Here is a 12937-nt window from a genome sequence, read left to right as displayed (position 1 = left end):
AGGTAAATTTGTGGACGAGCACCAATAAATGCCTACATTCGGACAGCATACAGACTGTACTTTCAAGACTGAACTGTAAAATATTTTCCCTGGACTTTACTACACTCATGATCTGGTGAGAATCATCAAACTATGTGAATGATGGTTACTTTTGTATGACAACTGCATTAACACACTAACATACTGTCGGCCATGCAACCAATGCCTCACAAAGATGGACTGTCTGTTCCTGTCCCATCACATTGTAATAGTGACGAGGGCACTAGTGAAACTACTGCTGCACCTTCCCCTTCAAAACAAAGTTCTTCAAAAGCTCCTGATTTTATGTGTGGCCGTGAGTGTAAAGAGATTTACAAAATAACATAGTGTGACCTTAACAACCTAGTGAGAGATCTGGAACTGCCGAAAGGTAAAGTTGAACTGTTGGCATCAAGACTACAGCAGTGGAATTGTCTTGATAAGATGGTAAATGTGACTGTGTTCTGTAACTGCCATACGCCATTCCTTCTATTTTTCAAAAGTGAAAAGAATTTGGTATTTTGTAGTGATGTATGGGGACCAATGGCAGCTACTTGTATTGACTATAAAAGTCCCTGCATAACGGTGATGTTACCATCGATTCCTACTGAGTATGCACCTTACATGAAAGAAACATGTAACATGAAACAACTGTTGTTGCACCTGAACTATGACAAATTTAAATGGCAAATTTTCAGGGATCTGAAATTACTTGGGCTACAACATGTCGAATTCAAGAACATAATACCCCTTGCTTTTCATATAAAGTTGAGCCTAACGGAAAGCTTAGTTCAGGCTATAGACAAAACTGGGGAAGCATTTCTCTATTTGCATGAGAAACTTCCATGTCTCAGTGAAGTCAAAATAAAAGGGGATTTTCGTGGGTCCCCATACATGCAAACTGTACAACGATGAGCATTTTAACCCCATCCCAACACATGACAAGAAAGTTTTCTTGGGATGACTTTGTTCAAGTGTCAACAAGCTTTCTTGGAAATAAGAGGACAGAAAAATATAAGGTTCTTGTGGCAAATCTTCTGCACTGCTACAATAGACTGGGGTGCAACATGTTCTCAAGGCTACATTTCCTAGGTTCCCACTTGCACTTCTTTCCTAACAACTGTGGTGCTGTAATCGAAAACTACAGAGAACGCTTCCACCAGCAAATTTCTGACATGGCAACGAGATGCAGGGGACAGTTGAATGCATCAATGTTAGTGGGTTACTGCTGGACACTAATCGGGCAATCACAAGCAGGAAACTATAAATGCTAGTCAAAACGGTTGCACCTTCTATAACCTTCCTCCGAGGAATACCACCAGGGGAAATATGAGCATAAGCTTATATAGGCAATAATGTAAAGTTCTCATAACTCCGAAATGAGAGCAAATCATGCACTTTCATTAATATTTTCGTAATTGGCACATCTGAAAGCATAAAGATTAGCAGTTTTCATGCAAGTTACAGAAAAAAAGTAAAATCTTGTTGGCTAATGTAATAACAATATGTCCAACCTAGTTCAAAATCTGAATTAAAAGCAAATACAGATATAACTGCACGCTAAAGATGTGTTTTATGGTAGCAAATGAATGACATTGTATTGGACAAAGGGGTAACTGACAAATCTTCTTCAGAAGAATACCAAAATGCGATGATGATCAAAGTAAATAAAAATTACAACCAGTTTCCTCTGAATTATGCACACAGAATACCACAATATCATCATTGCTTATCATTCGCACTTACACCAAGTCTGTAACAAAGCATCTCCAAATCATATTTTAATCAATATGGCTATAACAAGCTTTCTACCCTATTTGATTATAATTTCATGTCTAATACTTTCCTTGTTGTAATTGTTCCTCATCATATACCTTCTCCACCTTGCAAAAAATTCATTTTTCTACACTGTTTACTATATTGCTATAGTTCCGATAATGATCCTGTTACATTCCTTCATTTCTCACTTTTTAACACATATTACCATGTCAGATGAAGTATTGCTTTGCTTACAACTCAGTATTTCCTTTAGGGCAGTCCTACCTATTTCTTCTTGAAAACATTTTTAACTTGCCAAAAACTAAATTTCTTCTTTAATTTCTTTGGCTGATTTTTAATTATTGAAGCATTATCTTCAGCTCTTTTCATTTTTCTCTGTTGTATCTTGTTTTCTTTTACCTTGAATCTACATCTACATTTACATGACTACTATGCAATTCACTCTTAAAACTACTTTCACCCTCCTCCCTTTATCATTCCACTCTCAAAATGAGTGTGGAAAAAATGAACATTTAAATCCCTCCAAGTGAGCTCTCATTTCTCTTATTTTATTACGTCAATAATTTCTCTCTATGCAGTTGGATGCCAAGAAAACGTTTTCACATTAGAAGAAAAAAAGTTGGAAATTGAAATTTCACAAAAAAATCTCACTGCACTGAAAAACAGCTTTGTTTTAAAGAAATTGCTATCCCAGCTCTATCACATCCATGACACTCTCTTCCCTATTTCACAGTAATACAAAATGAACTGCCCTTCCATGAACTTTTTCAATGACCTACATCAACCCTATCTGGTAAGGATCCCACACTGCACTGCAACACTCTACCAGAGGACAGACAAGCATGGTGTAGACAGTCTCCTTTGTGGATTCGTTGCATCTTCTGTTTGCCAAAAAAACGCAGTCTCTGGTTTGCCTACTCCTCAACATTATCTATGTGATCATTCCAATTTAAGTTGTTTGTAATTATTATCTGTAGATATTTTGTTGAACTGACAGCCTTTAGATCTGTGTGATTTATATTATACCCAAAACTTAACAGATTCCTTTTACTCATGTGGATGACCTCACATTTTTCACTATTTTGAGTCAACTGCCACTTTTTATACCATACAGATATCTTGTCAAAATCATTTTGCAATTGGGTTTTGATCACCTGATAACTTCCCTAGACAGTAAATGACAACAACATCTGCAGACAGTCTAAGTGGCTGCTGAGATTGTTTCGTAAATAATTTATATACATTATCTTTTAACCATAAATGCCTTCTTTGCCTGTGCTAGTCTGATTTACATTCTCCTCGCCTCATCTGTCATATGTTACTTTGGTTCCAAGGTGTCAGAATTCCTTCATTTCATCTACTTTGTGTTCCTCAGTTCTTATTTTAAGTTTATCACAAGTCTCATCTCTGCTATTCCTTATTACTCTCATCTTTGTTCAGTTTACTCTCAATCCATATTCTGTGCTCAATATACTGTGTATCCCATGCAGTATGACCTTGATTTCACTGAGGATAGAAATGTCATCAGCAAAACTTATCATTTATATCCCACAGATCACTATTGATATGTGATTCACTGAAAAGAACTTTTCCACCATATATCTTCTGAATTTTCAGCACTAATGTCACCCTCTGACAACTTTTTCCCCTTTTTTGCCACTGCAGCTGATGATAAACAACTACTAAAGCAACACTTGGAATTCCCTAGTTTCATCTTCCATTGTTAAAGGCATTGGAACAATGCCGTGCATCTACGATCGCCACTGTCCATTCCGTGCAGTTATGCTCTGTTCTGTATCATGCGTGTCAGCACAATGTGACCAGTATGGATGTGGCTTTATTCCCACCTACGCAGCATCTCGATGCTGCACCTAATAGCTTGCATTCTGTCACCACCATGTTCCTGCACAGACATACAGGCAATATTATAGCAAGTTCCCCCACCCCTATCCTGCTATTCCACCCTCAGCCTGCACCTCTTCTGTACCTCCCATTACTCACGCTAGTCAGGATCACACCTCGCTGTAGTCAGGCCTCCGCACCTGGAGATGACTGAGGACACAGGTGCGTTAGTTGTGCATGTACAAATCTGTGTGTGTTAAACGTGTGACTGCCACTCAATACTGCTCTATGTGGTGAGTAATAACCTATTATAATTGATACTGTTGCTAAACAGTTTCATCTCATTTTGCTCATTTTGTGTCTTCATTTTAACCATCTACTACTTTCTTCATCCATAAATATATTTATGGTTACTTTCATTTGTACAGTTAACTACTTTTTAAAAAAGTCTTCCAGCTTCCCACCACTCCCATTTTCACACAGCAATGTCTCTCCATTTACCACATGCTCTTGATTTTTGTCTTTACATCGTCCTCTTGTAAAATTCTATACCATACCTGGTATCTTGTCCCTTAAATGTGCATAGTCTCCTGACTTATCTTCAATAAATAAATTTCTTTTTTCACTTGCCACATGTCAGTCACTGTCCTAGAAAAAGTTTTGCAGTTGGCATTCTCTTCCATACTGCAAGCATATCATCTGACAACAATACAGTTACTTATTGTAGCAGTAAGTAAAAATTCAATTCAGAAACCTAACTATCCCTCTTTGTCTAACTTAAAAAGCTGAGTCCCTCCTTCTGTTTATGTCTCTTCCTCAAACATTCACCTCAACAACTATCACTTTGCTCTGGCATCACCACAACACAATAATAAATGTTTGGAGATATACATGTAATTTGGTTTTAAGAGACAAGGCAAAGAAGCACATTCAACTTGAGAACTATCTCTATTCTCCATAAGATTGCCTCTCCCTGTAATGGTACTTGTAATTATGATCTGGAAATTAATGCTCACTGCTTACAGCTATAGAGCTAAGACATACCAATTGTTAAATAAATATTGTATGTACAAGCTAATTATCCATGTAACACAACCAAAATCACTCACTACTATTTTGAAATAATAACTACAGGAAGATATTTCAAAATTCAAATTCAAGAATGAAGAAAGGACTGACTGATGCCTGTGATGAGAAGCATCACAATCCGCTGCCTCTATATAAGCCAACATTTAACAGTGGTGACTTTAACGCTTTTTATAGTACCCACTCCTTAAAAGGAAGTGAAGTACATGGCTTGAGTGTAACACCAAACACTAGAAACAAGGATTAGGTGTTCTCCAGTTCTGACTGATGTCACGACTTAAGTGGTTGTGCGATTTTTGGAGCTGTGACAAAAATGGCAGAGCTGCTACACAGGTTCCGGAATAGAAACAGAAAACAGTTTGGTCATTCATGTCAGGTTCAGACACACAAAATGGATCTGTGGCACCTCAGAAGTTAGACCAGTGGCGAAAGGCCTCGCTGCCCATCCACATTCCCTAGGCCAGTATTTAATGGGGCCGACTTGAAATCTTTCCTTCACAGAAAGTGTAGTGCACAGCTTTGGCTGTTATGTCATCTGCTACAATATACGATAGGGGGTTTCCTAGGTTCAACTAATGTCACGTCTTTGAGGCTGTGCTGAACTGTTAGGGCAGATCTACAGACACCCTGTCGGAGTTGTTCTTGCCATAGTATAAATTAATGAGTGATTTTTGTGTGTCAATGTGGAGAGAGCATAAGGCCATAGGCAATAGCTTCTCTTTTTCAGTTTTGTAGAGACATATGCCAGACCTTGGTGTTTTTGAGTGTTCATTGCTCATTGGTTTGTGTATTATTTTGCTATTCTTTTTCCCATTTCTTCATGATGCAGCTTCTCATGGATCTGTAAGTCAGCATTTCGAAGGTCTAGTTCTGGTGTTTCCACACCTATTGCTTCTTTGGTTAGTTTTTCAGCCAATTCACTACCTGAAATGCTGACTTGACTTGGCATCCAAAGAAAGGCTTTGGATATCGCAGTATTATTAAAAAGAAGGCTTAGAAAATGATACTGGGCCATTATTTCCAGCAGTTGGGTTTTTAAGTGTAGTTTTAGATGACTATGGATGGATCATATTTTTCAAAAGTGAACAACACATTCTTTAGTTGGTGAAAAGCAGTATTCACAGTTTTGTCTTCTGAATTGCTATCTGGAATTGGCATTATGGTATGCAAAAGGGTATGGAGCTATAATATAAACAAAGATCATTGACATATAACACTAGTGTGACAGATCCCACTGCATTTACTATTTCATTTATTGCAATTGCAAAATGTATGATGCTCAAAACTGATCCCACTGGAACTTAATTTTCCTGCACATATTGTTTACTGAGTCATTTCCACCCTGACTCTAAACAACCTAGGAGATGAATTTTGTAGAGGGATGGGCAAATTTCCTTAGAAACATCAGTTATGCAGTGCTGATAAAATATGAGGCCACTACACTGTATCATATGCCTTTTGTAAATCAAAAATTCTGTGATCAAATAACAGCAGTGCATGAAGGTATCACTAATAACAGATTCTAACTGTATGAAATGGTCAGTGGCAGTTCAGGATCTTCAGAATCCATTTTGGAATCATGGTGAGAGATTTCTAGGTTCTTAACACCCTTACTAACATCTATCCAAATTAGTTATTAGATTGATTGGTTGGTAGCTATTTCTGTTTCTTGCATCTCGTCCGGTTTTGATATAGGTATTACAATACTCTCTCTCCTTTATATGGGACAATTTTTTATTATTATTTTCATCCAGGAATTGAAGCACTTAATTATGTATGTTGTGTGGTTTTGGGAATGTATCTCTACATTGCTTTTAGTTCACAAACTGTAATGGTGGCTTGGTAGGTTTCCATTCTTTTGAATTAAAAGACAGGATATTATGTTCGATTAAGAGATTATGTTGAACAAGGTTAAATTAGTATTTATACAACACAGATATTTTTGATAGTATATTACTAGAAGTTCAATAATGTCTGAGAAATTTGTGATAATTTCTCCTTCGTTTTGGTTTCCTTGGTGTCTGTTAGTGTATTGACAGTCACTAATATGCCGTAATTTGGCCCACACTTGGGAAGGTGTGGTATGTGCTTCCACATAAGAAATATATTGTTCCCAACATTCTTTTTTCCACTGCTTAACATGATTATGCCTGTAATCTTATGAATAAAATCAGAATGTCAGTAGAGCTGTGGCACCTAATGTTGTTGTAACATTCATTGATCTCTGATAGCATCTGCAATCTCTTTGGACAATCATTGCACACGTCTCTGTCAGGAGGGCCTGAACAGATGGGTGTGTAGTCTCTTACACAGAATAACAAAATACTGTTCCAAAAGCGAATATTACCTTTGCTCTCAAAAGACAAATGTTTTGTCACTTTTTTGTCTCTTTAACTATTCTGATTTAAAAGATTATTCTCATAAATCTGTGGCAACTGTTAATATCTAGAAATAAACATGTCACATCCTTGTCCTTATAACATCGATACCCATTTGTGCAACAGAATCTACTAACTGTCTCATCTTGTATGACATGGAATACTGGATCAATATTTTCTGAACCTTTCAATTAAATGAAAGCTCAAAATACAGTACATACCACTGTCCTCCTTCCTTAAACTAAATATTCACAGGAAATGCAAATTGTGGGGAGTATAACTTCTGTGGAGGTGTATTGCCATTCAGCTTACAGAAGAAATTATAACTGTAAAACACATAATATGAATTAACTGTTACTTAAGTCTCTAGATTCACAAATACTTTTTTAAAAACATAGAAATTAAAACTGAAGTAGATATTTTCTATTAAGTGCATTTCATTCATCACTTTCATCATCATGTTAGCTGGAAATTTTCCTTTGTAACAATGGATTTATTCTTTCAAAGATTTCTGTTGTTGTTAGACATTCTGTGATGTAACAACAAGTTAACACTAATTACACAACAAGAAGATAGGAGTTTATTACTTATGAACAAAGAATAAATATTGTTAGAGAATGAAAATAGGTGATATTTGTGAAACTATCTGTAATCTAACAGAAACGAGTTGAGAATCTGTGATTTTATTTATATTCTTTTCATATGAGGAAAATTCCTTTTGCAAACCACAGTGAGAGAAGAGCAGTCTACAGTTAGTCACTATAGAAAATAATACCAAAAGCACTGAACAAGTTTTGCTCCACAACAGAAGCGAGCTTCACAAAAATTGCATTCTGTCAGCTTCTATACAACACACACAAAGCTACTTACTGATTCTGCAGCTTCTTCCACCAGCCTCTGCCGTTTCTGAAGTAACATTTCGTTTCTGTTCCTTTCTACAGCTTTCACATGCTCCTCTTGCACAACAACAACACAGCATTCTCTGAAAAGTAAATAAATAAACTATTTTCATTCACTGCTGTCTTCAATTTAGTTGCCAAGTATTCTTTTTTACACTGTCTTGCAATTGATGACGTATTACTTGCAGCTACTGTTTGCTGACAAAAAAGGCTGCATGTCACTATTACACAAAATAACATTGTAAAGCTGTCCTCAACCAGTAGTACGGTTTGAACATCACATAGCTTTACTGGGCATGGTCCTAATGGATGTGGTATGAAATTGCCTTCCTTCTCATTAAGCAATAACATAAAGTTGCCCTCAACCCAAGGGTCGGTTTGGACACCACAGTACTATGCATGGGTCTATTGGAGATGATGTGTCAATGTCTTCTTCCTACCTTTGAACTGGCATAGCCAGACAGTTATAGGAATATAAACAATTTAATGTAGACTTCAAACCATAGTAACAATAGAATGCTCAAATAAAATTGGGATAATGATCTATAGGACATTTCTTATCTATGTGCTCAAATCATGAGATTATTGCAGTGGAAATTTTACTTATAAGCTATGTCACTGCTCATTTATTATATATTAATGGAAGTATATAATGACATGTACATTCTCAGTTGTAGAGTTTTTAAAGTGAAGGGTTTTTTCAAGTGCCTCATATTGTATTAGAATAACAAAGCCTAACACACCTCTCTGATCACTGCCACAAAACTAAATCACCTTCCACTTGAACTGATTCCACATTCAATGCACTCACTGGACTTGGCTGTCAGCAATTTCTGTTGGCATCCAAACCTGAGATTATGGCTGAGTGGATGAAAGTTTGGAAAAAATGCTGAAGCTGAGATTGAGGCTTATTTTGTACAGTTAGATAAATCTTAAATCACGGAAGGTATTAAAAAGTTGGAGAAACATTGGACCGTATGTCTGGATTTACATGATGAATATATTGAAAAATAATAAACAAACATTATTTCTTTATGTATTTCCCACACTTGAATGCATTTGAGTTGGGATGGATTGATTTTTTTTTTTGTGGGGGTGGGGGGGGGGGGAGGGAGGGACCAAACAGCAAGGTTATCGGTCTCATCGGATTAGGGAAAGATGAGTAAGGAAGTCGGCCTTGCCCTGTCAAAGGAAACATCCTGGCATTTGCCGAAATGATTTAGGGAAATCACGGAAAACCTAAATCAGGATGGTTGGACACAGGATTTAACCGTCGTCCTCTCGAATGCGAGTCCAGAGTGCTAACCATTGCGCCACCTCACTCGCTCTTGAATGCATGTGAAACTGAGCCACTGTTGCCTGATGAAATGGAAACATGGTCTTTGTCAGACAATGTACGATGAGCAACTCCACTTTGTCCAAGCAAGTCTTGGAAGATCCTAACAGTACTGACCGACAGCCAGGTCATCCTCAGCCGACAGATATCACTGAATGCAGACATGAAGGGGCATGTGGTCAGCACACTGCTCTCCCAGCTATTGTCAGTTTTCGTGACCGGAGCCGCTACTTCTCAGTCAAGTAGCTCCTCAGTTTGTCTCACAAGGGCTGAGTGCACCCTGGTTGCAAACTGCACTTGACAGACTGGATAGTCATACATGCAAGTGCTAGCCAAGCCCGACAGCACTTAACTTCGGTGATCTGACGGGAACCAGTGTTACCACTAACGATATTCAACAAACAAAGGTTTTCAACAGTGGAAAGTCCAGGTTAGAATATTAACAATATTATGAAAAGAATAGACTGCTACTCATGGTAAAGGTGACATGTCAAGTTACAGACAGGCACAATGAAAAGACTGTTACAAACTGAGCTTTTGGCCAAAGTCTTCTTCAGAAAAGAAAAGATGTAGAAATTCACACAAGCAAGCACATCTCACAAACATGGCTGCTATCTCCGAGTGCTCCGGCCAGAATGCAACTGTTGTGTTGAGTGGAACCAGCAATCGGGAGTGGAGTGGAAAAGGTGTTGATGGGGGAAGAGGAGTCAACACTGTATGCAGGGACTAGGTGGCAGGACAAAGTTGCCATGCACAGCGTTGGGAGGCTGGGGGGTGCAGGGGGGGGGGGGGGGGGGGAGGACAGGGAGTGGAAAAGGAGAAGGGGTAATTGTCTTTTCATAGTGCCTGTTGCCTGTCTGCAACATAATGTGTCATCTTCACAGTGAGGAGCAAACTAAACAAATGTGTCAGTGTAGGAAATGCCTTAAATATTTTTTCTCTTGATCAGACGGACAAAATTTTTAAACATCCCTCATATTACAAAGAGTTTCCACAGTGGCTCTAGAGATAGTAGCCGTGTGTGTGTGTGTGTGTGTGTGTGTGTGTGGGGGGGGGGGGGGGGGGGGGTGCTTCTGTTGGTTGTCTTTTCATTGTGTCTATATGCAACTCAACAACTGCTCTAAGTGGTGAACAGCGATCTATCCTTTTCATAATATTGTTATACTGTGAACAGTACTAGATATGCTCACCAGAAACATGACTGTACAACAACTTAAATAAAATATGTACTTCAACATTTTTTGTACAACCTCACAGAGGTTCAAACAACTGTTAGCAGTCCAGACACAACTGGACTAGATCACTGACTGGATTAATGAAAGGCACTAATGATACTTGATCATCAACTATAAAAACGAAAACGGTAAATGAATCCAAACTATGAATATTAGTTGACATTGGCAAACACACTACAGGAAGTCTACAAATTCGTAGCTTGCTTTGATGATCTACATCTACATCCATACTCCACAATCCACCTCACAGTGTGAGGCGGTCCTCAGTGGTATCATCTATACACTACACGTGAAAACCTGACACTGAAAATGCAGAACAGGTGGGGCCAATGCACTGTTATGCAGCCATGCTAATCAGTGACTTAGCAGTTGCCTTGGTCACCTGCAATTTCAAGTCAAGATTGTTGATGACTAGCTTGTTCAGCTATTCACGTGGAATTCAATTGGCTGCTGGGACCAATGTGACAGTCACTAGTATCCTGTTGTGCCATATTATTGACACTCACTAACCCAGACAGACACTGACCAAGTCGCTAAATTTGTGAAAAGCAATGCATTCTGTGTCATACTGTAATGCTTTTTGTATCAGTTGGGGCACAATTTAGGCAACCTATGGTGCTCGGCAATGTACTGGGGCCATGACCTGCATGCATTAATTATGCAAGAGACTGACTTTGCCCTCTACATGTTAGATGATTATTAACATAATCCACAGATAATTTGAACAATGCTTTTATCAAAATGGTGTGGAAAAAGTCAGTTTACAGGACATGTATACGCGACTATTAGTCCTACTCATGCAACTACACTTAATTGTTTTCCTATATTTTCTTTACTGGCTACCATGTTCTTGTCTCCAAGTCTACCAGCATTTGGAAAAGGGGGAGGGGGGCAATTTATGAAGTAACTTACTTACTAGTTTGGTCTACAATGCCAGAATACAGAGCAATGAGCTCACAGAAGAAACTAATATTGCTGTTGATATTGATGATGAAGATGATTACTATAAGATGCTGTTTCAAATGTTGACATAACTTTTGAACTAAATATAAAACTTCCTATTTTAAGACAATAACACAGAATTTTGGCAAACAGGATCAGTAACACAACTTGTCTGCAATGAAGGATGAACTGACAAAATAGACTTCCAATTTTCTTCTGCTTCCAACTTTCCTCCGTTCACTGAAATTAATGAAAGACACAAGTTGTGATATGGCTGGATGTTGTAGTTCCCACAGTAGTTGGCTGCAGAATTTGTTCCTGTTGGCTGTCTAATTTCTGTTGCAATTCCAACTGTTTTCTGCACAAACTAAACAATCGTGGGTCTGGCTTGAAACAGACCACAAAAGAACCACTCTCAACACCAGTTTACCATCGAGCACAATAGTAACAGAAATTCAAAATCACATACAGCAGCAGTGAATCTGTGGAGTGCACTGTTCAGTGCAATACAGCTATATAAAGAGCACACTACTACGGCAAGCATTAGTTGTGCTAGATAATATATTCATGCCATAAATATAGAACCAAATCCATAACCAAAGTAGTAGTAAACTGTGATACATAGTATCGAGGACAAGTTCAAATCGTAAACACAGAAGAAAATACAATGTTGTATAATGGAGGTCTCGATGTTGCTGTACTAAAGGCATCACACACAAACACTGCAGTGTCTGAAAGAGCACCCTGCATACTTGTGTGTGTGTGTGTGTGTGTGTGTGTGTGTGTGTGTGTTGTTATTTAATACACTAGTGGAAAAACGATATTATTCAATTAAAGAATTCAACTTTTCATGTAATTTGAGTAATTTATTTGGGAAAATAACTTTATTAATGAATAAGCTGTATTTTCCATACATATCATGAGTGCTGTAAACATCTGCTGCTCATATCAAAGTTGTCTCCCAGAATATTCAGCTTTTCACTCATTAACTTTATTAACTACTCCCATATACTCCAAACTATAAACATTTTATATTTGCCACAAGAATATGTGGATGTGTACCACACCTTTTAGTAATAACAGAACATAGTCTGACAGTCAATGAAATTAATTATCACCAGTTAGATGGTCATATATTGGCACATAGTTACTGCAGGCAAAAACAAAAAGGGGATGGGTTGGCAATATTTGTCAATGAACAGATAACATTTAAAATAATTATATTTGTTGAACAATGCACTAATGAAGGAACAATTGAAATGGCAGGTATTGTAGTCCACATAAACAGTCATTAAAGTGGATTAGCTAAACATAAAGTTATTGGAACGTACAGCTTACTAAATACTGATGTGTTATATTATCTCAATAGACTTTCCAGGGCAATAGCAGGCCTCACAGATCTTGGCACAGTTTGAGAGCTAA

At 37.8% G+C, this 12937-nt stretch overlaps 1 protein-coding gene across 2 annotated transcripts in view; it reads right to left on the bottom strand.

Annotated features, from left to right (window-relative positions):
• LOC124611148 (germinal-center associated nuclear protein) overlaps positions 1–12937 on the bottom strand; it is a 279556-nt gene that overhangs the window by 152013 nt on the left and 114606 nt on the right. For both annotated transcript variants that reach the window (XM_047140221.1, XM_047140218.1), the window contains exon 14: positions 7974–8085. In XM_047140221.1, the coding sequence (XP_046996177.1) occupies positions 7974–8085 (112 nt within the window). The remainder of the gene's footprint in view (positions 1–7973; positions 8086–12937) is intronic.

The sequence above is a fragment of the Schistocerca americana genome, chromosome 1 (assembly GCF_021461395.2).
Source record: "Schistocerca americana isolate TAMUIC-IGC-003095 chromosome 1, iqSchAmer2.1, whole genome shotgun sequence".
Taxonomy (NCBI): domain Eukaryota; kingdom Metazoa; phylum Arthropoda; class Insecta; order Orthoptera; family Acrididae; genus Schistocerca; species Schistocerca americana.
Note: the sequence above shows the minus strand (reverse complement) of the source record. Positions and strands in the feature narration are given on the sequence as shown.